At 40.3% G+C, this 24,763-nt stretch overlaps 1 protein-coding gene across 2 annotated transcripts in view; it reads left to right on the top strand.

Annotated features, from left to right (window-relative positions):
• The first annotated feature begins 14,428 nt into the window (after positions 1-14,428).
• The window catches only part of PDS5A (PDS5 cohesin associated factor A), a 71,623-nt gene continuing 61,288 nt past the window's right edge, over positions 14,429-24,763 (top strand). For both annotated transcript variants that reach the window (XM_042811757.1, XM_042811758.1), the window contains exons 1-2: positions 14,429-14,496; positions 15,297-15,467. In XM_042811757.1, the coding sequence (XP_042667691.1) occupies positions 14,470-14,496; positions 15,297-15,467 (198 nt within the window). In that variant the 5' untranslated portion in view covers positions 14,429-14,469. The remainder of the gene's footprint in view (positions 14,497-15,296; positions 15,468-24,763) is intronic.

Here is a 24,763-nt window from a genome sequence, read left to right as displayed (position 1 = left end):
AATGTTAAATTATTCACATATACATTTTTTCATTCCAAATAATGTATTTTTCTGCACCTGTATTAAAGTAGCACCTTAATTCTGCTCATACAGGATTCTATTTCAGAAATCTTAAGTGAGGAAAAAGTAGTGTTTGGAAACAGCACAAATTTAGATAAATTTTTGCCGCACCGAAGGCAACAGCAAAAATTCTGCTGGCTTCAATAAGATTTGAAGTGAACTGGTCAGACTAATTCCAGCATTACAAATAATGAATCATAAATCATCAAAATGGTCAACATTTTGATCAATCAACAAAATGGTCAAGTCAACACTTTGGTTCATGTACCCTTCAGTAAGCTATCAAAGGAGCATATGAGCTTACTGCTGAAGGTTAGTAATATTATGAGTTTCTCAAGTCTTGGCTGAAAAGGCATTCTAAAGGGACATGTTGCTAGTATTCAGTTAATGTCCTTATATTTTAAAAGAGACTCTAGAGAGACTGCAGAAAAATATACAGTTTGCATATTATACCTGATCTATTAAACACTGCAAGAAAACACAAAGTATAAAGGTGCTTAGGTTTTTGGAAAGGGAATGGGGGAAGTAATGACAACAACTGCTGTAATGCAAGAAGTAAAGAATTATACTTAATTTTTTTTTTCTGCAGGCAGTGTGAGATCATGCTTTTATGAAAGAAGCCTCACTGCCGCAAGGACTTTCAGAATTTGGAATAAGCTCACACTTCAGTTTTGATTTGTGATGAATGTTATTCATGTATTGGATGTTCTCTGCTGTGCTGTTTTCATCAATCCAATATGTCAAATTTTATAGATATCAAAAATCCATCCCAATCTGCTGAAACCAGAGAAAGGAAATACAAGTTGTGCTGAACACTCCTCCCTGGTGTGAGATAAAAAGTGATAAGCTGACTTTCATTGAAACTGTCATGTTTTCATCTGTTAGCTATCATTGATTTCACATTGGTAAACTGCATCAAACCTATCCCATAGCAAATTTAATATCAGTAATCCAAGAGATCGATGTATTCAAGATGTGGTCTAAGAACAAGGCAAGGAGTAAAACTTGTATTTGTATCATTTTAATCTCTGCAATAATTAGAACAAGCTGAACAGGAAGAAGAAAAAAAGAGATAAATGCAGCAACTTCAGCAACTTTACCATCATCAACATGTCTCAATTTTAAAATAATAAAGAAAAGCACAGGGGATCCCCTTTGTACCTGAGTTAGCTGAGATCACCTCTGAACCACAACACACCAGCCATTTACCACCACCATCCAATACCACAGAACAGAATAACAGACATAAATATGCCATCTATTTGAAACTGCAGGAACTCTGTAAGCAGAGTGCTGTTATCTGAATTGGAATTTGACCAGGATGTTTACTTATGGATTTTAATAAAACAATTGCAGTATGCTGACTGAGAAAGAAGACATTTCCAAGGAACAGCATCATTCACGGCCTCCACTCATGGGTAAAGCTGGAGCTGCAAGAACAAAATGCCCCCCCAACAGAACCACGGGGGTCTCTGCTCTGTTGCACAATGACAGCTGGAGGTCTGGAAGAAACTGCTGTGGTTTGGAACTGGGCTACGGTTTTCCAGGTTGTGACAGAACTAACATCATTCAAGAGTTTGTAATATGAGACTTGAGCATTTTATTTTGTTTGGTAGCTGAGCTTCTCTTGGGATATCGTATTCACAGTCAGGTCCCTAGTATAAGTGATACCAGCAAAATCCAAATCACCTAACATTGTACGGTATCTTCCTTAAGGCAAATAGGGGTAGAGGCAGAAAGGGAAATAAGGTTGTTTCTTTTAGCAGGAAAAATGTACTAGAAAACTACAGTAATTTTATATTCCTACCTGTTTACCTTCACCACAATAGCATGAAGAACATGAGAAACCTATCAGCTAGCTTGCCTGTATTAGGGTTTCGGTACAGTAAGTTATTATGCATCACCTAGAATAACCATTTTACTTAGACCAAAAAAGGGGCATTTCCTCAAATACATTAACTGCAAAGTTCACTTAACGTGATCGAATCATTTTGAGATGCAGAACCAAACCCTTGAAAACAAATTCACTGAAAAAGCAAATTTTAATTTGACTTTATTATAAAGAAAAGTTTAAAAAGCTGTAAGTAAATGTTTTCTTTTGATCACGTAATATTTCAACTAAAAATTGATTACAACATTTTAGTTATTCTAGATTTAAAAAACAAACAGACAAAAAAAAAAAACAACAACCCCCACAGTGTTCCTATTCTCCTGGAAGTTTGGGGATGTCAGCTGTTTTACTGCTCTCATTCACAGATTTTAAAATGTTGGACCTTGCTGCAGAACAGAATTTCTAAGTAGATGTAATATTAATTATGAGCCTGAATTTTAGTTCCAGCAACCTATTAATGTCATCTGAGTGAATAAACATTTTTACCTGTCAAGAAAGACTCTACTCCATTGACTGATCAAATCATTTACCAGAAGTTAACAGCCTACCAGTTACAAGTGATTTATAAATGTTTACCTCACAGTGACTGTTAACATCAGATTACAAAATGTATAAAAATCTATTTGCTTTCTTTCAGCAGTGTTTTTTTAGAGGCTTTATTTCGAAATACAGATCTGACCCAGCCCTGCATATTTCACAAAAAATTTCTGAGTTCAAAACTATATGAGTACATGCTACATGAGCAAGGTATGTGTATCCCGTGTGGTGTCAATGTTCCTCGGTCACCAGCTTTACAAAAAGAAACCTGTTTGCCTGCAGCAACCTTCAAGCTTAAACTCAGTCATGCTGCTTGTAAAAATAAATTAGGATCCATTTTATGGTCTAAAATCACTAGCACTCATTTATGAATTCAATTTCACTAACTAGTTTCTGAACTTGAATAACTTGTGTGCTCTATTCCTTACACTGAAACAAGAAGCCAAGGAGATGGGGGAAGGGAGCAGGGAGCGCTGAGCATTTAAAAACAGCTTCATTGACTACATTTATTTTCTTTCTTTCTTTTTTTTCTTTTTAAGGAAATTCTTTGTTCAGTATGTGACTCCATGTAACTGTCACATGACAGAATCTCAGTTACTTAAATAGCAAACTGGCTCCATGGTTATTTGGTCACTGCTGAACGGGGAACTAGGACATTTTTTTTTGCCTTTTTTTTTTTTTTTTTTTTTTTTGGTCTCTTCAAAATAATCCACCTTTTACTTCTACTTTATATACCATTTCAACCCCTCTGTCACTAGAAACAGCCACATTCTTTCCCAATGAATAACACCAGCAACAAAAGAAACTCAAATTTGGAGCACTGGAGGCAGCTTAAGACCATCTTATTTCAGATACAAAACATGACAGTACCTTTTTAAGTTTCCAATTTATTCAGGGGCTAGCTAAAAAAATAGGGTGAACTTGGACACGGCAAACTCACGTCAAATCCAAGTCACAAAGCCGAGGGAGTCAGATCTTTAGCTCTACTCCACCCTGCTCATGATATTCAGATTTGTATCTGTAACCAGATTTAGCTCACACACAATTCAGGATGTTGCAATTTGGATGTGGGCCCATCTTAACAGGCAAAAAAGAAACTGTTAATACAACCAGCACGCAAAAAATGTTTAAGCTTTCTTCAAATGGATGATCAGACAATGAATTCTTTGAATGATTTGATTCCTGTTGCCTACGTTCCCCAAAACCTGGGAGAAAGAACATAGTGTAAAATAACATGAAAGAGGAGCAATTCATTTGTTTGATGCACCTCATCCATTACTGAGGTGTGATCTCTTCTCTTGCACAGTAGTGATGGTGAGAGAGACCAGCAAGTAACTTTGGTAAGAATTACATCCTTATGTCACCACTGTTATGAACTGGGCAATTTTCAACATTACACATTTACTTTTCAAATTCAGCATCAATTAAAGGCACCTAAAAAGTAAATCCCTATCTAGATTATGTTTAAACCTTCTATTGGAATTGATATAAGAGAAACAGCACTTCCTCAATCCAAGCTTTTTTAATTTACCTGTCATCTCTACATAGCCAGGTTTGCTGTTCTGTGGCCAGCAGATTGTTTCACCTGGTTGTATGACTGCTGCCACTGTCGCACACACGTTCTTTCCCACAATCAGCAAGAAGACATTCACTAAGCACCAAAACATCAAACAGGTATGCAGAAATAAAAGTCCCAAAATATTTTGATGCAGGTCTTCAACTCAGCTGGAACTCCCTATGTAAATGGCAAAAAATCCACAACAATCTTTTATTTTTTTTTAACTTGAATGTTAATAGTACGCTCTGATTTGTAAAAGTTTCGCAAGTTCTTTCAGCCAGTTGCAGAAAAGATTTTTTGCACCTTCCACATACTCAGAGCAAACTAGAAATGAATTTGGTATTAAGTAAACATTAACTGTATGTGTAACTGGTTTTATAAAGAACATCGCATAGTATTGTGTGCAGAATTTGGCTTCTTCAGTTCAGCTTGACTTTGGCAACGGTGTACTTATTGATCACAAATAATGATATTTCAAATATATCTGCAATTCACTCAGCTGTTCTTTTCACCTTCCATCTCTCTGATTTTTTTTACTCCTATGAAACTCCTTTATGCTCAGACAGCTCCAGATCTTACCACATGTGTGCATCTCAGCTCCTCCCATTTCTTCATCTCATTCATACACCTCACTGTGTTCCCACTTCTTGTATCTGGCAGCATGTTAAGAGCAAATTCTTTTTACTAAGGAGAACACAGCCCCAAAACTGGAGTTCAGTAAGGCAGACTAAATATTACTGCAAGTTAGCTTGAATTCCAGAAACAGTAAAACTCTTATTTTATTCATAGGCTATGTCAGCACATTTGTGTCTGTTTATTTAGTCACATTTCTTCCTTGTTACACGTAGCTGATTAGGAGGCGGAAGGACCTATTGCCAGTTACTACCTAATGTTTTCTCTCCCTGCAGGTAATGCTGCTCTGTTCTTGCTGTATTCAAACTCTGATAGGCTTGTCAACATATTTTATCATTTAAATCTTTTTTGCTATGAAGGTCTGTGAGAAAACATACTGTTACAGTTTTTGAAGCAAGGATACAAGCCTAGCACATCAAGGCAGTGTCAGAGCTAAATGACTCTGAAAAGAAATTAAGAAACTGACTCACTCAGCTTTCTTCTCCACACGCTGGATTACAGATGGCTGCTGAGCAGATCTCGAAGGAAATTTTAAAAATATTGATCAGATACAGATCAATGACATCCCATAAGCAAAAACTGGATACATATAAAGTAGCAACTTCAATGTTCACATGCTGGCTGAAAGCCTTTGTCTGCATTTTTAATAGTCTCAGATAAATGAGGCTGACAGTTTTAGCCTACGCTTAACTGCAAACACAAAAGATTAGGCATAAATATGCAGTGTCTGGAAGATAAAAAGAACAGTACCAATACATTTAAGAAAGCAAACGTTTACATGCTAGATACAGTGTAGTTACAGTACATTACATGGAGAACATATGAGCTGCATTGCCAATTTCAGACAGGATATAAACAGTGTTTTAGATGCTGGTAAAATTGTAAGTGGATACATATCAGTCCACTTTACAGTGGTCCCTCTGCTGGCATTCAGTATCATCATCTCCAGCGACTGCTACCATCGTGAGCTTTCCTATACCCAGTCATGGCAGATTTTTGGTTCACAGTCTGGCCACTGTGAACACATTTGCATTATTAAGCATTCATATCTGTCACAGCTATGCTTTCTCACTTCTGTGCTTGCTCTTGCCTTGTCTAGCCTACTTCTGGCTTCATCTGCTCCATTCCTGGTATTCTGTCCTCTCCTTAGAAACCCATTCATGGCCCACTTTGTTAAATATCCATTTGAATACTAGCTCAAATGAACTCAATCACCATCTTTATTGACCAATATTGCTATTACTGAACACTATGCACCAGCACATTTGGAAATTAGAGCTTTCCTTTTACACCATCTGATGTAGTTTCCTCTCTCACCTATGGCCACACCATTCCACAGTTCAAATATATTGTGCTGTTTTCGTAAACTCGAATTGTACTTCATAAGGTTTTGAAATTCCAGCTTTTACGTTTAAGTTCCCAAAGGGTGACATACATGCTGTAAGATTTTAATGAACATTTCCTCAAACTATGCACAAAACATGGACTGAATCATCATTAGCTGTTTTTCCAGCAGCATAAACCTATACGATCAATATATTTCCTGAATTTGTTCAAAGGCAAATTGCAATGATTCTTTTGCTTCAAGTCATACCCAAACGCTTTGATGCTTCCTCAAGTTTGATAAATTAAACCCTTTTTGAAGATTCTGAATACTACATGACATATCTATCCATCATGATGAAATGACCCCATCATTACACTACAGCTCTGAGATTTGACATCCATTCATCACATCTTTCTTTCATCATAATGGTGAACTCTAGATTTATACTCATTTGTAAAGTTTTGTATCATTCTTTTCTTTACTGCAAGCAGAAGGCATTGCATCTTCGAAAGAATTAGGAGCAGCAACAACACAAACATAATCAATTCTTGTCCTGAAGAAGCCTTTTAATCAGAACTTCAGTACCACACATTCTGATTTTTAAGAAGACCACAGAACAGTTCTCATCTAAATGGGGGAAAAGGATGACTGCTTGTATAATCTCCTCCCTAGCAGGTACCTGCCATGGGCTAAACTTTCCACTTCTCTCAGTGGTATTTCCTTTAAAAGCAGTGCCATAAACTTAGAAATTCCCCAAATTTATCTGGATTTCAAAAAATATCAAGCAAACATAAATAGCCATATGCTAAAATTATAGATGTGATAAGTGCATATTTCCTTATAACCTGGCTGGGAATAAATAAATAAGTAAATAAAACTGGGGCAGGACATTTCAGAACTGAAAAGCTGTATTTGCAATGGACTCGTTTTAAGTGACCATAGGCTGATGTCTTTACATTCTTTGTACAACTGCTTCTACTGTGCAGCAAGCATTAGACAGCCAATAAAAAGTCAGTTAAACATACAAGCTATTTTTGAATATGCCATAAGTAACTATACTTAATTAACAAAAACATAATATTATGCTTAATGGTCTGGCTACAGAGACCGTTCAGAAATTCAGTTATCTGGGATCAAATACATTCAATCAGAATCTGTCCAATAGATTGTCCATAAGATTTTGAACAACAGTTGGTTCAGTCACGGCTTTGCTTATATCAGCCTGAAAAAAAACATTTCACCTCAAACAGTAGAAAGATTTAACTGTGAAATGCTTATTTTTTTGCTGTAGCAATTTATGAATGTGAATCCCAAGTAATTATTGATAGTGACAGGAAAAAAAAATGGCATTTTTTGAGTGTGGTGCAAGTAAAGGTTCTTATTTATCTCTTGGACAAAAAAAGAAGATAAATGCTCCTACTGAAGATACTACAGGACAAAAGCAGACTTGGTTGTCAAAAATGAGTAGGTGTAAATGTATGTATGTTGGACACATCGGGAGTAGAGATAGAAACATCCCTGAGAATGTAATTATGGAATGACAGGTCATCATAATAGAGAACTGCAAGAAGGGAGGTTAATAGATGATTCATAGTAGATTGCCACGACTTCAGTTAGAGAATGCCCCAAACTAGTGATGGATTGAGGAGGCTTCTAAACATTCTCCTAAGATATCACCAACATGCATGTGCTAATAGATTGATTTTACCTAACTTCCAAGCAAAGGAAACAACCACAGTAGTTCTGTCAATGCAGAATTGCAAGCAAATCCACAAGTAAACACTTTTTTTTACACTGGTTTATCAATCCATGTTACTTCTGCCTTCATACCACAAAGTCTAGTGGCAAGAAAAACTACTCTATCTGAACATGATTCCAAAGGACATCTTTCAGACACTACAGGAAAAAAAGTGCCCTTAAGAATAAAAGAGCAAAAATCCATTTAGACAGATTATGGCTAGGAAATCACTTTCAAAGGAGAACACCATCCACCTGGTATGTGACCCTTCCCTAATTAACAACGGTGGTATTCAATGAGTTGTCAGTGAACTGGGGGATTCTCTTCCCCAAGGAAGCTCTTTCTTTCTCCAGCTGATTTTCTTCATGAGATAACATGCATAAATTTTCCTTCTCTAGAGTTTTATGAATTTTGCTTTGAACACAACAACTTGCTTCCAAAGCCGTATTTTTTACATTTATCACATGAAGATGGGAGACTTTTCCTCCTAGCTTTGTCTCCATTCTCAGGACAAAATCCCCCAGTGCTGCATTGGCCCCCAGCACAAGAAAGACACAGAGTTGTTACAAAAGTGTTACAACAGTCCAAAGGAGCACCACAATGAATGTCAGAAGGCTGGAGCACCTCTCTTTTGAAGAAAGGCTGAGAGAGCTGGGCTTGTTCACCCTGAAAAACGCCCTGGGAGACCTCATTGTGGCCTGCCAGTACTTAACAGGAGGGACAAAGACTTTACAGAGGCAGACAGTAATTACCAGGACAAGGGGGAATGCTTTTAAATCAAAAGAGGAGAAACTCAGGTTAAACATTAGGAAGAAATTAATTACTCAGAGAGTGGTGAGGCACTGTAGCAAGTTGCCCAGAGAAGCTGTGGATGCCCCATCCCTGGATGCCTTCAAGGCCTGGTTGAACGGGGCCCTGGGCAGCCTCATCCAGCGGGTGGCAGCCCTGCCCATGGTAGGGGCCTGGAACTGGATGGGCTGCAAGGTCCCTTCCAACTCAAGCCACCGTGTGATTCTGTGATTTCTCAGTGAGAGTAACTTCACTGCGAACACCCACTGGAATGGGATACATTTTGGAGCACTTTTACTACAGCAATCCACATTGCTAGGAAACCCACCTTTAACTCAGCTGAGCGTAACCCCCATTCTCAATTTACAGAAGCTGTATATAACATCATTATCTAAAAACAGGTACTTAAAAAATTTGATACTTTTATGCAAGATATGCTATGCTGCAAAAAGTAATTACAAACATCAAGCATTTCTCTGAAGACCTAATGCAGCAAACTTACAGATCATAATTATAACTGGAAGAACTGTGTGCAACTCCATATGTGAAAGAATAAACTGACAGACAAAAGGTAAGGGAGATCAGAAACATGGTCTAATATCAAAGTCAAAAAGCTGAAAGAAAAACCTGTGCAAAGCTGAGGACAAAAAAAAAAAAAAAAATTCCAGGGTTTGAATTCAATTGAGTTCAGAGGAACTTGTCTGTCATGGGAGAAAAAGAAAAGTGCATTATTGAAAAAAAAAAAAAAATAGCTTTTCATAAAAACAAACAAACAAACAAGACCTTCATAACTACAAAGCAATCTGCTACATGTTGTAAACTGGCTAAATGCTAGAGCTGAAAACAAGTAATGATGCTTTTTTTCATTTTGACCTATTTGTTTGTTACTTAAAAATTCAGCAGCGGAGGTCCACACTTCACCTTTGCAGAAGTTCTGCAAAGCAAGACCTTTCAAGAGCACAGCTATTATTAGGAAGACAAGTGCTTTGCTAACCCACCAGATAGAATTTCTTACTTGTTTGCTAAGCGGAGTGACTGATATGACTTATTCTGCAGTGTCTTGATAGGACTGCCTTGTTCTCGATCATTAGCACTATCCGTGCCTGCTGTACTAACAAAGACCTGAGAACAACCATTAAGCTGTTACTGGAAACAAGGGCACACTGCCCAATTTAACAAGAGTTAAGGAATTCCCTGTGCTTAATCAGTCCATACTCTTCTGTTACACTTGAAAGCTGGGCTTTTTTGTTCTGAGAATCTTGTGCTGCATTATTCCCCCTACCAGAAAAAAAAAAAAAACAACTTTTTTTTTCTGTTACTTTTCTATACATGACACAGACAAAGAAGTAGAACAAATATGCCTCAAGTGTATGTAGCATCCTTTGTCTTAGTCTGCCTAAAGATTATATTTTAGATTACCATTACAAGTTTATTTTAAAAATAAAAAAATAAAAATTGAACTAAATATATTCCAGAAAAAAAAATTAAAAAAAAAAAAGGTGGAAGAGAGATTAAAAGTCAGTAAATTCCAATAGAAATTTTGCCAGGTAGGGAGTCAGTATAATTTGAGGACTAGGTCTTATTATTAGACAGAGCCATCCATTAAAGCCCAAGGGATCATGTGAACCTGGCTACAGCTGTAAAAGCAGCGGAGTCCAAGTCAGATCTGAGCTGCACACTGAAATTAGAAGGGTGAAGGTCAAATAAGCAAAGGCAACAAACCAGACACTACCAGCTGCAATCATACCTGCAAGCAGATTTCAGGATTGTTCATTAAGATTACGAGTACCTCAGGTCAGATTATCTGAAGTCTTTATGTTTGCACATTCAGAAAACTAAATGCATGTATTCAGACTAATAGGCAATTAAGTGTTCATAACTCCCTTAATCGGGTCTGGTATCAGAACCACACATTTGTTTTTGCCCTTTAGAATTTCGGATGGTGCAGAAGTATGTACCCTGCTGATTCTCTTCTGTGGAGACAGGCCACTGCCTGATCAGACTGTGATTACAGAACTTGCACCTACTCCTCTCAACAACTTAGCTGATCACAATTTGCCTAAGTTTCATTTCAAAACGACGTGACAGTGTAACACCAGTACACTGGCAAAACACTCCTGCTGTGGACTACAGTATGCCAGCAAGTTGTGCTTTGTGTGGATACCAGAAACTACAGTCAGAGACAGTGGCAAATCTTACCAGGAATACAACGGCCTGCTGCAGAGCTTCACCTGTGTTTAGTGGCTAAGGACAACTCTGATGCTGAAGGTTGGCCAAACTTCTCATTCTGCTGGCTAATTGTGTCCGTAAAAGCTGAAATCTATTGTAAACCTCTTCTGGAATACTCAGCTTTCTACCAACGTGTTCTAGGACCTTTTCTTTGTTATACTCCACATACAAAATCCTGAGAATTATGAATTAGTGATTACTGTGGAGTAATGTTTAACTTCACTTTTTATCTGAAGCTGCAAAAAGATGCAGAGATCTTGGTCCACACAGTGAAGTGTTCAACCACATCAACAGCTTGCTCAAGATAAAATTTTAATTAAACAAGCAAACCTTAGCTCTGACTGAAACCTTTTAACTGCCACATCTAACTACGTATTAGTTAAGAGTATGCATACCTTACAATAAAAGAGTTTAGCTTATTCTTTGGTGGAAAACAAAACTGATAGAACTGCACACTTGAGCTCTGCACTGCACTTGCTCTTAACTTGGACAGAAAGCAACGTGTGGGACAGAAGCTCTTTCATTTTTTTTTCCTTACTATACTTGCTGTATAAATGATTCTAGGTAGAGCTGGTGCCAGTTTGTGAAAAACCTTCAACTACAAGATGTTATGACACTAGGTCATGCAACTATTTACATAAAATGCAGATTTTCAAGAATACACCAATACTTTTAAGCATTTTAAAAGGGGAACTTCAGAGAAATTTCAAGATTATCACACCCACGTGACTTCAATTCTGCCCAACAGAGAAATCTGCATAGCATCTTCCAAGATTTATACTAAGGTCATAAAGAAAATTACAAAGGGTCACTTCAAATTTATTTCTTGTATTATTTTTAGTAACTTCCATTCTCTCTATTTCTATTTAAATTGCAGACAGTTCATACAGGTTCTTGATATATGCTTCTCTTTTTAAGGAACAGAATAATCTTCCAGAATTTGTTTTTGATTTATTATGTTAATATAAGTATATTAAAAATGAGGAATCTACATCAAATTGCTTGTATTCATCATTTGTTGTAGGAAGCAAAGTATCTAATGTAAGGATTAAAAAAGAAAAGTTCCTTGAAAGTATAATAGCTCTGGCAATATGTATTTTTGCAGGCTTTTGACAGGTTGATAGCTAGTCTGAGTCCTGCTTCCAAAAATCTAATCTAAATAGCACTGATATTTAGGAGGAAATATTAAATAGAATCATAGAATTGCTCAGGTTGGAAAAGACCTTAAAGATCATAAAGTCCAACCATAACCTAACCAGACTATCTCCTAAGAGTACTAAGCCAGTGGTACAAGGCAGGCAACAGCACTAAGCCCCACCTCTAACATCACATTGCCTCAAGAAATTTCTACCATCTCAGTTTTTGAATATTTGACCTTGCAACTTTAAAACATATTACTATACTTTCAGATGTCAGAAGAAGAATACAAACACAAATAATCAGTCGTGAGTAACTGGAGCAAATTCAACTACTATGTAGATCTTTATTATATGAACACAGTCTCTTGTAGCAGCAACTGATTCTCTCCATTTTAGAATGATAAATGAGGCACACTTTGCCAGCAATTTCACTTAGCAGAAGGGGATTCCAGTTCATTTCAAAGCCCAGAAGAGCTAAAAAATATTCCATCTTCACTCTCCTACTTCTTTAGGCCTACTAAAGTTTACCCTTGTCTCAGTTTAACCATGAGTGCAGAAATCTCTTTTAATCCAACTTCCACCATAGAGTCATTCTAATTCTCTTGCCCAAGCATTCCAGAATATAGTCAGATAAGGATATTTACGCGTCCTCCAATTCACTGTACAAGATTTCATTGTATCTATAAAACAGAAAGGGAAGGCTCTCAGCCTATTGCCTACTCTTCCTCTCAATAACATGAAGTCCTTGGTTACCAGGGGCAAGTTCTGTTGTTAGAAGCCCTGAACAACACCACAGACAGGAAGAGACTCTAAGGGTAATTTTACCACCATTTTTTAACCTGCAGTTCTTCTATAAAAGGCCCTAATTCCAGCAATACTTTAAGACTTGAGATAATCTATTTTTAATTCCTTTTTTAAAAAAAAAGAAATTAATGAAGTCTTTCTCCTTTCCTTGCATTCTGGAAAAAAAAAAATTCTGAAAAAAATAGTTGACTTTTTATCATTTTATGTTTTAAAATCAGTACCACTTCCTTAAAATTGTCTTCTGTACCCCACTGTTACGTCACTTGTCTAATGTGAATTCCTCAATCCAAGTTAAACCTGGAGAGAACCTTATTCTTTTTAAACCAAGGACACAGAACCAGATATAAGTCCCTTGCCTGGCACCACTCTAGATTCCAAAAGCATTACATCCCTTAAGTATTTCCTACAGCTCTCAGCCATTTTCACTGCCATCCTTCAGAGCAGGTTTCCGTAGGCTGCAGGCATCCAAAGCTTTCAGTTCAATTCAGGAAGACGCTGCAGGGAAACACAGCACAGGTCTAGAAAGAAAAATTCCTGCTCACACGATCAGTCCAGAAGTAGCTGAGAGCTCCTCATTCTCCTGCCATTCCTCATAATCTGGTAGTAGGACCCTTCCCTCCGAGCGTCAGGTTCACCTCCCCTCTGTTCCACACAGCCAGCTCCTTGTGCCCTCCAGCCACACACATCCCTGCAGACCTCTGCAGAAGGTTCATCAGCTAACTGCAAACAAGACACTTTTAGCAGGTGTGTAACCATGAATTATCAGCAGAATGCAGGATGAGCAAACGCATGGTACTTCTTGGACACCTGTACTTGGACACATGTGGCATAGAACAGGCCCAAAAGGGGATGGATGGATCCCACTTTGTCAGTGACTTTCCAGACATATCGGAAAGCAAAAGGAATATGGCAGTACAAAGACATTTCACAGGGAAGGAATCCCTGAGGGTAGTGGTAAGGCCTCCTCGATCTGCACCCTCCAAGCTTCTGCTGAAGGTTTACGTGGAAATCCAAACGTGAGACACTTATCTGCCATCAGCCAAGGCAAAACACCTAGATGTTGGCACGTAGACATAAACCTGGCTGGAGAAAGGCCATTCCCCGCCACAGTGCCACCATACATCGCTTCCCCCATTTGACCATTTACCACGCAGGTCAGCCGCGGCCGCCGTCCCCGCTTCGGAACCGAGAGCCGAGGGAAACGCGGGCCGAGCGGCGCCCGAAGCGCAGCCACCGACACATCTCCGCTCGGCAGCCGGCCACAGCCGGCCCCGCCCGCGAGAGGCCGCGGCCCCTATGCCCTCAGCCTTCGGCCCGCTCCCTCGGCCCGTGGCTCTCCGTCGCTTTTGGCGCCGAGCGTGAAGTGGCGCCAAGGCGGCCGCGCCCCACACCGTGCCCCGCGGGCGGCTCCGCGACTTACGGCCGGCTTCATCCCGCCTCGGGGCCGGAGGCGTCCCGCCTGGGCGGCGCTGCGGCTCCAGGCCCGGGCGGAGGAAGGGAGGAGAGAACGAGGGGGCGGCGCGGCGCGGAGCCTCCTCCCGGCTGTTCTTCCCCGGCCGGACGGAGAGCGGCACTGTGTCCCCGCGGCGCGCGCTCGGCGGAGCCTCCCCCTCTCCGCTGCCGCCGCCACCGAGCAGCTCCCCCTCCCCCTTCTGAGCAGAGCCGCCGCACCGCCGCGCAGGGAGGAGGCGGCGGGAGCGGGCGGGCAGCGGCCGGCGGGGCGGCGGCGGAGCAGCGAGGAGCGGCCGGCGCGGAGGCCGCTCCATGCTGCACCTTCCGGAGCTGCGTGAGGTAAAGGCGGCTCCGCGTCCCGCGTCCCTCCCTCCCCGCGCCCCCTCCTCCTCCTTCTTCTCCTCGTCCTCCTCCCCGCGGCCGGGGGCGGCCGTGCTCTGGGCCGGCCCGGGGGGGGGCTCTTTGTGGGCCCCGCGGCGGCGCACGGTGAGGGGCGGCGGGGCGCGGCGGGGCCGGGGGGGGCCGGGCCGGGCCGTGAAGTTGCGGGAACAAACGGAAAGTGGCGAGCGGCCCGGCCCCCGCCCCGAGGGGGGCTCCCACGGCCCGGGGGGGGCCGGGCGAGGGGCCGGGGCCGGGCGGGGGGGTTTTGTTTGCGATCGCCGCCGCCGCCTCTCTCCCTCCCCCCCCCCTCCTCTCCCGTCGGTTCCTCTGCCTCCCGATAGTTTTGAGGCCTAACTGTTTAGGCCTCGGCTCCCGGCTCCGCGCCGCCGTGCCGGCTCCTCGGCGCCCCGCGTGCCGGGCATCGCGGCCCCGCGCCCCGCCTCCGCCGCCCGCCGTCCCCGGGGACCGGGGCGTCCTTCGATCGGGGCCGAAATTTCATTGTAAAATCGGCGGCTCCCAACTATCGGTGTCGGGCTGGAGCGGCCCCGCGATGAAAGGAGGCGGCGGCGGGGAGCGGAGGGGCCGGGGCGGCGGGGCGACGGGTCCGGCCCCGGGACGGCGGGATGCGGTCGGGCGGCGGCAGGGGCTCGGGCGGCGCGGCGGGGGCCGGGGCCTTCTGCGAATTGAGGGTTCGAAATGGAAAAAGAGGGTTAGAAAGTCGGTGCCATTCCGCTGAACTTTTGTTTTCTGACCGATAGAGGCCGGTAGAGGACTGTGCGGAAGGAAAGTTTCTGAGCGGCGGCGCCAGGATGGACTTCCCGGCCGCCCAACCGAAACCCGCCGCCGATGGTAAAATCATCTACTACCCGCCCGGAGTGAAGGAGATCACCGACAAAATAACCAACGATGAGGTGGTGAAACGGTTAAAGGTAGGCCATCCCGGACCCTCTTCCTGCAAGTTTTGCTTCTCGCAGTAAATGTGTCATCGCAGGACTGTCGAGTTCTCCTGTCAGAACTGAAATGTCTCCTCACCCACAGACGTTCATAAGAACGCAGATTCCTTGCTCGTCTCTAAAAGAGGAGGAATTGATTTTTAGTTCTTGACTGTCCTCGTGTTCTCTCAAAGCTGGAGTCAGTACAAAGAACTGCTGATTTGTACATGAAATGCATCCACTGTGTTGGAGGGGGTTCTGAACTGGGGTCATAATTACTAATTTCAGGATATATTGCCAAACTATTTCTTGGTAAGCTAGGAGGTATCCCTGGGTTCCAGCAGAGTGAAATTTAGCAGAGTGGGGAAAATGACCAGGTCTAGTTTAGGGTATTCTGGACCAAAAAGACAGTACTGCTTAGAACCAGCAAAGATGAATTTCTGGAATTCATAGGTGGAGCCTTGTAATTGTTTCCGATGTAAAAATCAATCAGATTTTGGAATTTAATACAACTCACGTGTCTGATGCTTAGCAAAGTTGCTAAATTTTCATAAACAAAAGGGATAATTGCTGTAAACACATGATTTTTTTCTTGTTTGACAGCATCCTGGAGGACTGTGAGGTTTATGGCTGCTTTACTTTTTTAATCTCTCTTTCCTTTAGATACATGAAATACTATGATACAGTAGTATTATTTTTCAACTCTGTGCCAAAAACAGAGAAGAAGGTTAAGCGCTGACCAAATATTAGCACAGCTCATTTGTTAGCACCATGGTCTTTGGACCAGAATGTTGTCGTAATCTAGGATTTGGGCCTGTGCCCAGGGTGGAGATGTGGTAATGATTTTTTTGAGATCAGAAATATTCTCTTATCTGATGATGTGTTTCCCATCACAGTCTTGTCTCCACAAAGATGGAAAGATAGAAATTGTGGTCTCACCCAGTTGCTCAGCACAGTGAAAAATGTCTTAATTATAAATGTGAAGAAACTGTAGGCATCGTCCTGTGCTCCCAAAGCAATAAGGCTCATGTCTGTGTCTTGTTTCTGTGGAAATTGACCTTGTTCAATTACAGATTGGAAATTTATTTGCTGAATGCAAGAGTCTAACCTGGTATTTTCAAAACCGCAGTGGCATATTGTTACAGAAGAACCTAGAGCTTTGGTTGGACAGAGACCTTGAATCACAGAGTGTGCAGAATGGGGAGGAGTGTGGTTTTGAAACCTTTGTGGTAAATGGGTATTCTTATTATTATTCCAATTGGAGGACTTGCATTGGTGAGCCATGCCATCCTACATAACAGAAATAATAGGATTTCCAAGACATGCACATGTATATCATTGAATTTCCTTGTTTGTGTGTTGTATGTGACTTTCAGGCTAAGAGAAGGTGTTCTTTCCTCATTTTTTGTCAAGTACTGTTAAGAAATTGCGCTGTAGACTAATTGTAAATGGGAGCAAATAGTTTGGTTGTGGCTCCATTCTTGCCTAAGCAACAGAGAAAGATTTTTCTTGTATTGGTATTGCTTAATCTGAGTTTGGAAATTTTTTCATCTGTTGTTCACTTTCCCAAAACATCACGAAAATTGAAGAAGTATAGAACCTTTTAGAACTAACCCAGCAAATATTCTTTCTTTGTTTTTGCTTAAAAGCAAGCATTAATCTTTGCACATGAAATCCATGTTTCTTTATATCAACTTGTTTTTTTATAGAAAGAAAATCACATTGGCATGTGGAGTGTAATATAGTACTTAGACAGAAATGCACATGAAAGTTTTGTTCGGTTTAAAGATAACTTTCCAGAGCTTTAAATATTGATAAAAGCCAGCTTGAGCAAGATGTACAGGCATGTTTTGATCCTTGCAGCTGTAGGGTTTTTGACTTGGCCATGTATCAACCTAAAGATGCTGTGTGTGTATTTTTTATGTATCTTGGTGCTCTGATAGCCACCGTTCTTGGTGCAAGCACATTTTTATTCTCTGACTTACTAAAAGCACAGTCAACTTAATTGGCTGCAAATTTGTGTTGATATTAGCAACTTTTGTGATATCACATCTGTATTTTTGTGTCCAGGCTTCTACTCATAATGAAGGCTTTTCTTATTATTGGAACTTGAGACGTTCTGGGCACCTGTCCCAGAGTGCCTGAGCAGCAGCTTATGTGCCAAGGACTTCTAAAAAGAGTGTTTTTCTATCCTTTCTCTCCTGCTTTGGGCTGTGGGTAATAAAATGTAGGCCAGATTCATTTGCAGTGTTTTGATAGATATGTATGCTAACATTAGCACTGCCCCAAAGATGGAGGTATCGAGAACTTTCAAATCAGCGTGTGCCTTCTGAGCGGTGCCGAAAGGAGAAGCCTCTGCATTGCGTGTGTGTGTTGCACAAAGCACCAGGAGCTCAGGCACTTGATGGTGTCAAAAATGTTTTTTAGTATGTTAGGTTACGCTGGTGGTTCAGTGCCTCCTTGGAGTAGGATGTACGCTGTGTGTCATTTCAGCCATTAAAGAAGCGATTCCAACAATACTGTGTTATGGCTGGGGACAAATGGCCTGAGCTTAATTGAATCTGTTAAATGGACAAATGAGGCAGCTCGCAAGTAACAGTTTGAAACTTCCTGCAAAGTAGCTACAGAAAATTTGGGGGGAGATAATATTGCTCTTTACGGTGCACCAATTCATTATATAGCAGTTGGTCTCAGAGCTATAAATCAAATGTTTGTCACGTTAGTAAGGTTTGTAGGGAGAGATAGCATCTTTTATTTAACGGAATGATATAAGTGGAAAGTAAATAATTCAAGTCACCCAAGTCTTTCTTCAGGTCTGTAATGAAACTAGCAACTAAGAACCAGTTGGGAACAGTTGCTATTGGTGTTACATTTTTTCCTTTAAGGTAGTTTAAGGAAGCCTGAGGCACTCAGCATCTATCCTGCAAAACTTCTCAATGACCTCAAAATTAAAACAAATAGTAATAATTGACTGTTAAACATTTTCAAGATGGAATGTATTTTATTGCCTTGTCAAACTTGTATAGAACTTGTATACTATTGTCAGTAAAATATCAAATTTCTTTGATCACAAGAGTATATTTTCATGTGATTCATGTGTAACCGTGTCATCATTAGGAGTAGGATTAGTAGTAGTGTAATTGATTGTCATAGTTACTTAAAATAACCATAGCAGTCCAAAATGCAGAGAGTTTCTCACAGCCGTTAAAGGTGAAGTGAGAGCTGCCATTGAAGGATGTCTGTCTCTGCTGCTAGTCTTCCTACCTGTGTTCTCTGTCTTCTCAACAAGTGTTTTGTTTTGCCTCATGGTAAAACTGATGGGGAAACAGATCTGGGTTAAAACTTAGGAGAAAATGAATTACTGCGTCGATTTTAGCCCGGATCATTTTCTTGCCTAGTTTTTCTGTAGAAGAACTGATGTGTGATGTACAAGTTCAGTTTAGGTTTGTATTGATACTTACACAATTTGATAAGTGTTTGAGGGACATGTAGGAAAAAGGAAAGTGTCTGTAGTGCAGTGGTTGGCTTTACATCTAAGTATCAGTATAAGCAATCCTAACTCATAAAATATGTACAAAATGTGTTTAATAGGCGCTGAAATACAGAAGTACAAAAACAGTTTCTGAAACTTTACGGAAGAATGGAGTGAGATATATTTCAGTGCAGAGATTTTTAACAAAGCTTTAAGGCAGTGTAAGTAAAGTTTTAATGAAATGAGCGTTCTGTGGGTGAGAATTTGTTGAGGATTATGCAGTCCTTTGTCATAGTTGGGGTTAGCATTCTGGTTTTTGTTCTGGTTTTCTGGATGGGGGGAGTCGGTCTTCCCGTAGTTCACAGTGAGTCCAGCAGTCTTGTCACTTTCTCATGGTAACAGTCCAGCAAGGTGTTTTCTGTGAGATTCTTTTTATCTCTCTCTCCTCCAGTTCCCCCTCTGCTGCCCCACCCCGAGGCCCAGTGTGTGATCATCTGGATTAGTATTCCTGGTGTGCCCTGCAGACTTCCTTATCTTGTCCCTTGGCATTTCTAAATTAGCTGATATAAACAAGCACTCCCTATCCTTCCCATTGTCTTTCTGTATGTTCCTCAGGTTAATAGATGTTGTCTTCTTTGTAGTTGAGCTTGTTGTGTTTTTATCTCTGGAAGATTATCCTCACATCACTAGAAATTGTTAATGCTAATAGATAATGCTAATTATTATGTGTGGATTTTTTTTTCCTCTTTTAATGTTTGGATTAAGCTGGAGATCTGCGAGGATAAAAAAAATAATCTCTTTACTCACCTAATATTTCTTTATATGGCCTTTGGGATTGTGTGGTATGCTGGGTGAAACTTGGATCTGCATGTGTTGCTATTTTGAAGGAAACTAAAAAATAAAAACTAGAATATCATCTGGGAGAAGAGAACCTGTTTTCTGTTGTCATACGCTGGGACCTGATATGTTTGAGGAGGGGAAAAAGGATCCATATTAGATCCTTATTAGTACGTCGGATTGTGTTAACTAACAAATGCTACTTGCCAGTAAGAGATGACATGTATGTTCTTGTGGCTTAGACCTCTGACTTGCATGTCCATATGTGCTTAAATGTGAGAACTGTAAGTAGCTCTGTAGAGGTTGCATTGCCAGGTTGCAAAATGATCCACAGATAATTATTCTAACACTTCTTAAACTTCCATTAATTGTATTTAACTGCAGACTGCAGTTAGCAATGTTCTTGAGCTATTGCTGGCCGCAGAAGCCTAAAGCCAAATTTCTAATTTGAATTTGCTCATAGTTTAATCTTTTTAATTAGTTTGACTCTTGCAACAATCAAGTTTTTCATTAACTAGGACAGGCCACCAGTCAGAAGAAGAAATCTTATACTGATCTTTTTTTTCTTCTTTTCTCCAATGAAGTCATAGCTCTTTTCCTTGTAAATGCCCCAATTTTCTCAATCCTTGGAGGAATAGACCATGTAGGTTCACCTGGATGTTACTTTATTTCAAGTTGATTGATGATTAAATCCTTTTCAAAGATAATTTTCTTATGTTACAACTACATCAGTAATCAATGGCAGCTACATGTATATAATATTATTTGGATGATATCCTGGCAATAAAAATATAAATGCGTTGCAAGAGAAAAGTAGTCCTGTTTGGGAGATGGAGGGAGGGATGGAAACTGAAGTTTGCTGAGTTAACTGTGATAAGAGCTGGAAACATGGGTACTGGAATGGGCTGCCCCGGGAGGTGGTGGACGAGATAAGGTGTTCAAGGAATGTTTGGACGTTGTGTTGAGGGACATGGTTTGGTGAGAGCTGTTGGTGATCAGTGAATGGTTGGACTCAATGATCTTGCGGGTCTTTTCTAACCTTGGAGATTCTGTGATTCTATGATCTGATGATGAACCACTGAAATGGACAGACTAGGCCAGAAGTCTTTCTGTCCTTGTTTATTCTAATCACAACCTCAAAGGATTATTAATACTGTTGTGCTTAGTGGTTTGTTGTTGTTCTTTGGTGAGGGGTTGATACAAACCTTAGTTTAAGAGATGGAGAATTGAAAAGCTGCCCCTACTGGGAGGGGGCCAGGGGAACAACCACTAAGTTGGCTTCAGGGGCCTGATTTGGCAAGTCTGAGATGTAACTTCTGAAGTGACTGTGCATTTTGTTGCATTTTGCTCATTCAGACCACATGTTTCTTTGGTTTCAGTTACGCTTTGGAGTGCTTAGCTCTTCTTTGAAGCAAGCCCCCTCTTTCTGCTTAGGAACCTGGAAAATGTCACATTTTCTGGAAAAAGTTTGTTGCAGGCTGTGTAACAGGCATCTTGTAGAAAGTTTGTAATAGGTAACAGTATAGCAGGATCGGTTGCCTAATTAGGCCTAAATACTTCTCTCCTGCAATATTTTTCTTCATTTATTGTCTTGCAGCTTCACTAAATAAATTCAGAAGTGGCTTCAAGGCTTTTTTTGTTTGTTTTAAATGCGCGTAATCACGTAGCAAATACTGTATTAACATTAGCATTGAGGAAATGGTACAGAGATAGGTATAGATTTGTTTAACTTGGACGAGAGATTAATCATGGTAAAAGTATAGAAAATAATTGATGCCAGATAGTAGATTACGAATTTCTGGTTTTGATCCCCACTCGTGGAGAAAGAGCATTTATTTAAATGGAAAAGATGAAATGTAAATATTGTTGAAGGTCAGCTATTTCTCAGGGTCGTACTGGAAGGTTGTGGCAGAGCAAAACTGAATTTGATTTGCAGCAGTGCTTTAAAGATGTAAGTCACTTACTTGAGGTGGGTGTGCCTGGCAGTATGTGTTTTATGGTATAAATGTGGAAAACTCCTGCTGTATTCAAACATTTTAAAGTAAGTTTGGATACAAAATCCTAGCCATATTGCTGCATTCGTACAAGGAGTTTGTGTGCGTTTGTGAAACAGCAGGAGCATTAGCTGTGCTCAGGGCTATAAGCAAAGTGTTAATCTTGCAATAGGGCTATGAGATGAGAGAAGAAAAATTATCACTTGGTTTGCAGACAGTAGCGTGGAGATGACTGATAGGAAGGAAAATGAAACATTGTCTGAGGTTACTTTTATTCCCTGTCTGCTTGAATCAGTTCATGTTACTGTGTTTGCTTAATGCTGATGTGTGTCTTTTGCTACCAAAAAATTAATTAGCAGATCATTAGTTCACAATGTGTATTAGAGCCACGTACTTTAAAGGAACCAAACTTGTGTAGCTCCTATTCCACATTAAACCTTCTTCGTATATGAAGTTCTTGAATGGACTGCAGCATGTCCTTAATCACTGTTGGTACCTGGAAATGTAAAACACGTGCTTACTATGGGTCTCACTCAAAGCAGTGTGCGTTGGCCGGCTCTGCAGCTGCAGTAAACTAATGAACTGTATTCCCACTGCTGTGCTGACATCAGATTTTTGGTTGTTGCAAAGATGTCTTAAGCATGATGAAGTACTGCTAGAAGAAAAGAAAGATAGAAGGGCTACAAAGTGTGCTCCTGCTCAGAAACAAAAGGTGAGAATTTTCTCGTTCCTAGATATTGTGGCATATCCTAAATGTATGTTTAATTAATGTGAGACAGATGAGACGCGCTTATCAGATAGAGGTGTCAGAACTGCAGTGGTGGGATCTGTTTTGCAGTCATGGTGGGGGAAAAGTTTCGTCAAAACTTATTGTGAAGGGCAGTCAGCCTATTTAATGTCTTATTTTTCCTTAGCCCATATTCTTCTATCTGTTTGGCAGCGTTACTCGTCTTCGTGATATTCTATTGCCATCAATAAATGCAGCCTGTTACCTTTGCTGAAATGCTATCTGATGGCGTCATTGGGAGTTATAGGCCTTACAATATGTTGTGAAGGTTGTGTTTTTTAAGTACCTTTTCATAGAAATTATGACAGCCATCTTTAGGAGATTTGTCAGAAATTTCCAAGTCGTTGAAGTAGTACGAAAGTTTTATGGTGGCAAAATATGTTTGTAAGCATTAAAGAGGTGCATGTTTGTTTGTTTGTAGTTTCTACTTAAAAATACCCTTTTAATGGATGTAGGAGAAGAGAGGATTTTAAAAGGACTTCGGATAAATCAAATTTTTCTGCAGTTCTTTTCTTCTCCCCCCCTTCCTTCTGTATCAAATGCAGCACAGTCCTTAAGAGGCTTTACTCTTCTGTAGTTATGGGAGTAGTTAGTAGTGTGAACTTCAGTGTGCAGTCATTGAAGAGTTCCCTTTCATCTACAATTGTAGTCTGTCTATCCTAGGACTCTCTGTGGAAATAACCTGATTAACCATCAGGTAATAGCTTCAGATTTGCAGATTTACAAAATACATTTTAATACTGTACAACGTGCTGATCTTAAGGCTGTTTTATTGCTGTATCTGACGTGAGAGACCATTAAAATGCCAACTTCAAACTGGTGCTTCCCCTGTTACTGTAGTTCTTATTGCCTGAGAATTAGCTTCACAATTGGTGAAAAAGATAAAAGCAAATAGTTGAATGTAGGAGGTGCTTAATATGAAGATGTTGTGAATTTTGAGCCTTGCAATTGAGTTGTCTGATGCTGTAGTGTGGGTGTGAAAAGAGCAAGTACTGGAATCAGTTACTGTTCCTGAAAACAAACAAATGGGAGGTGTTTGACTGTACTTCTGTAGGAAGGAAAATGCTGCCAGATTGTTCCCCTCAAGTTTTTTGTTCTGTGTTCAGGTAGATAGTGGTCAAAGTAGGGTAAGTCGCGTTACTTTAATATAGCTTTGTGTTCCTGCTCTAAAATATATGTGTGTTCTTAGTTACCCAACTGCAGTAGCACCTGTTTATTTAGTAAGCTCATCATTGAAATTTAATCAAACCATGGTCATAATTTAGTAGGGAATTATTTGAAATTAAATTTTAAGGAAAATGGAAATTCTTCTTGTAATTTAAAGTAATAAAACATGATATTCAGTTACTTACCTGTCACTAGCTGTGATGCCTCCCTGTGAGCTTCAGTTCTAATGGCCTCATCAGTTTGAAAGGATGTGACTTTTCTAAAACGCTTCGTTTACATGGAAAGAGGAGTCATTCAGAATTATGCTCCTTTGTGTGGTGACATAAAGGTATGAAAGGGTACCTGAAGGGAAGTTTTCATTCTTAAAGGTGTTCCAGCAATGAGGTGAAATAGAGTTTTCTTTCTTTTGGTGGTGGAAACAGAATTTGGCATTCTGGGAAGAGGTGGAAAAGATTACCCTATGGGCTTTTTGTTGTATTTAAACAAGCAATTCTTTCTCAGCATTGAATTGCTTGCCAAGGTAACATTCATTCACTTAAAAATTAAAGTAGAAAGAAAAGCAAGAGAATTGTGAAGGTTTTTGCTGAAAGCACATGTATTGAAATACCTCACTCAGTCATCCTCTGCGAATGTAGATGGTGCATGTCACTATTTCTGCAAAACTTCTAATCCATCTCTTATCTAAAGCTTCTCTAAAGACAGTAAAATTCCAGTGACAAGAAAATAGGTAGTTTTTGCTTCTATCTGTAAATGCTGACTAGGACGATCTGGGTCTTCTGATCTAGGAGTTGAGTTTGTGAGCCATTAGTGACATGGTTTTCTTAGAAAACATACGTGAAATATGAAGGTAGGCATAACTCTGCAGCCTGAGGAAAAATAGAAAATCGGGAAATGAGATTTCAGCTGTATTCTAGTTGAAACTGGTAATCTAGACAGCTTTGCAATGATGAGATGTTGGCTTTGAGATACAGATCTGTCTTTGTAGAATATGTGCGCATTGGTACAACTGGAAGTGAGTCAGCTGTAAACCTAGTAA

This window comes from Centrocercus urophasianus, unplaced genomic scaffold, assembly GCF_019232065.1.
Source record: "Centrocercus urophasianus isolate 14NV4802_14NV808 unplaced genomic scaffold, USGS_Curo_1.0 seq_13, whole genome shotgun sequence".
Classification (NCBI taxonomy): domain Eukaryota; kingdom Metazoa; phylum Chordata; class Aves; order Galliformes; family Phasianidae; genus Centrocercus; species Centrocercus urophasianus.
The sequence above is the reverse complement of the archived record's forward strand: the minus strand, read 5'-3'. Positions and strand labels throughout refer to the sequence as shown.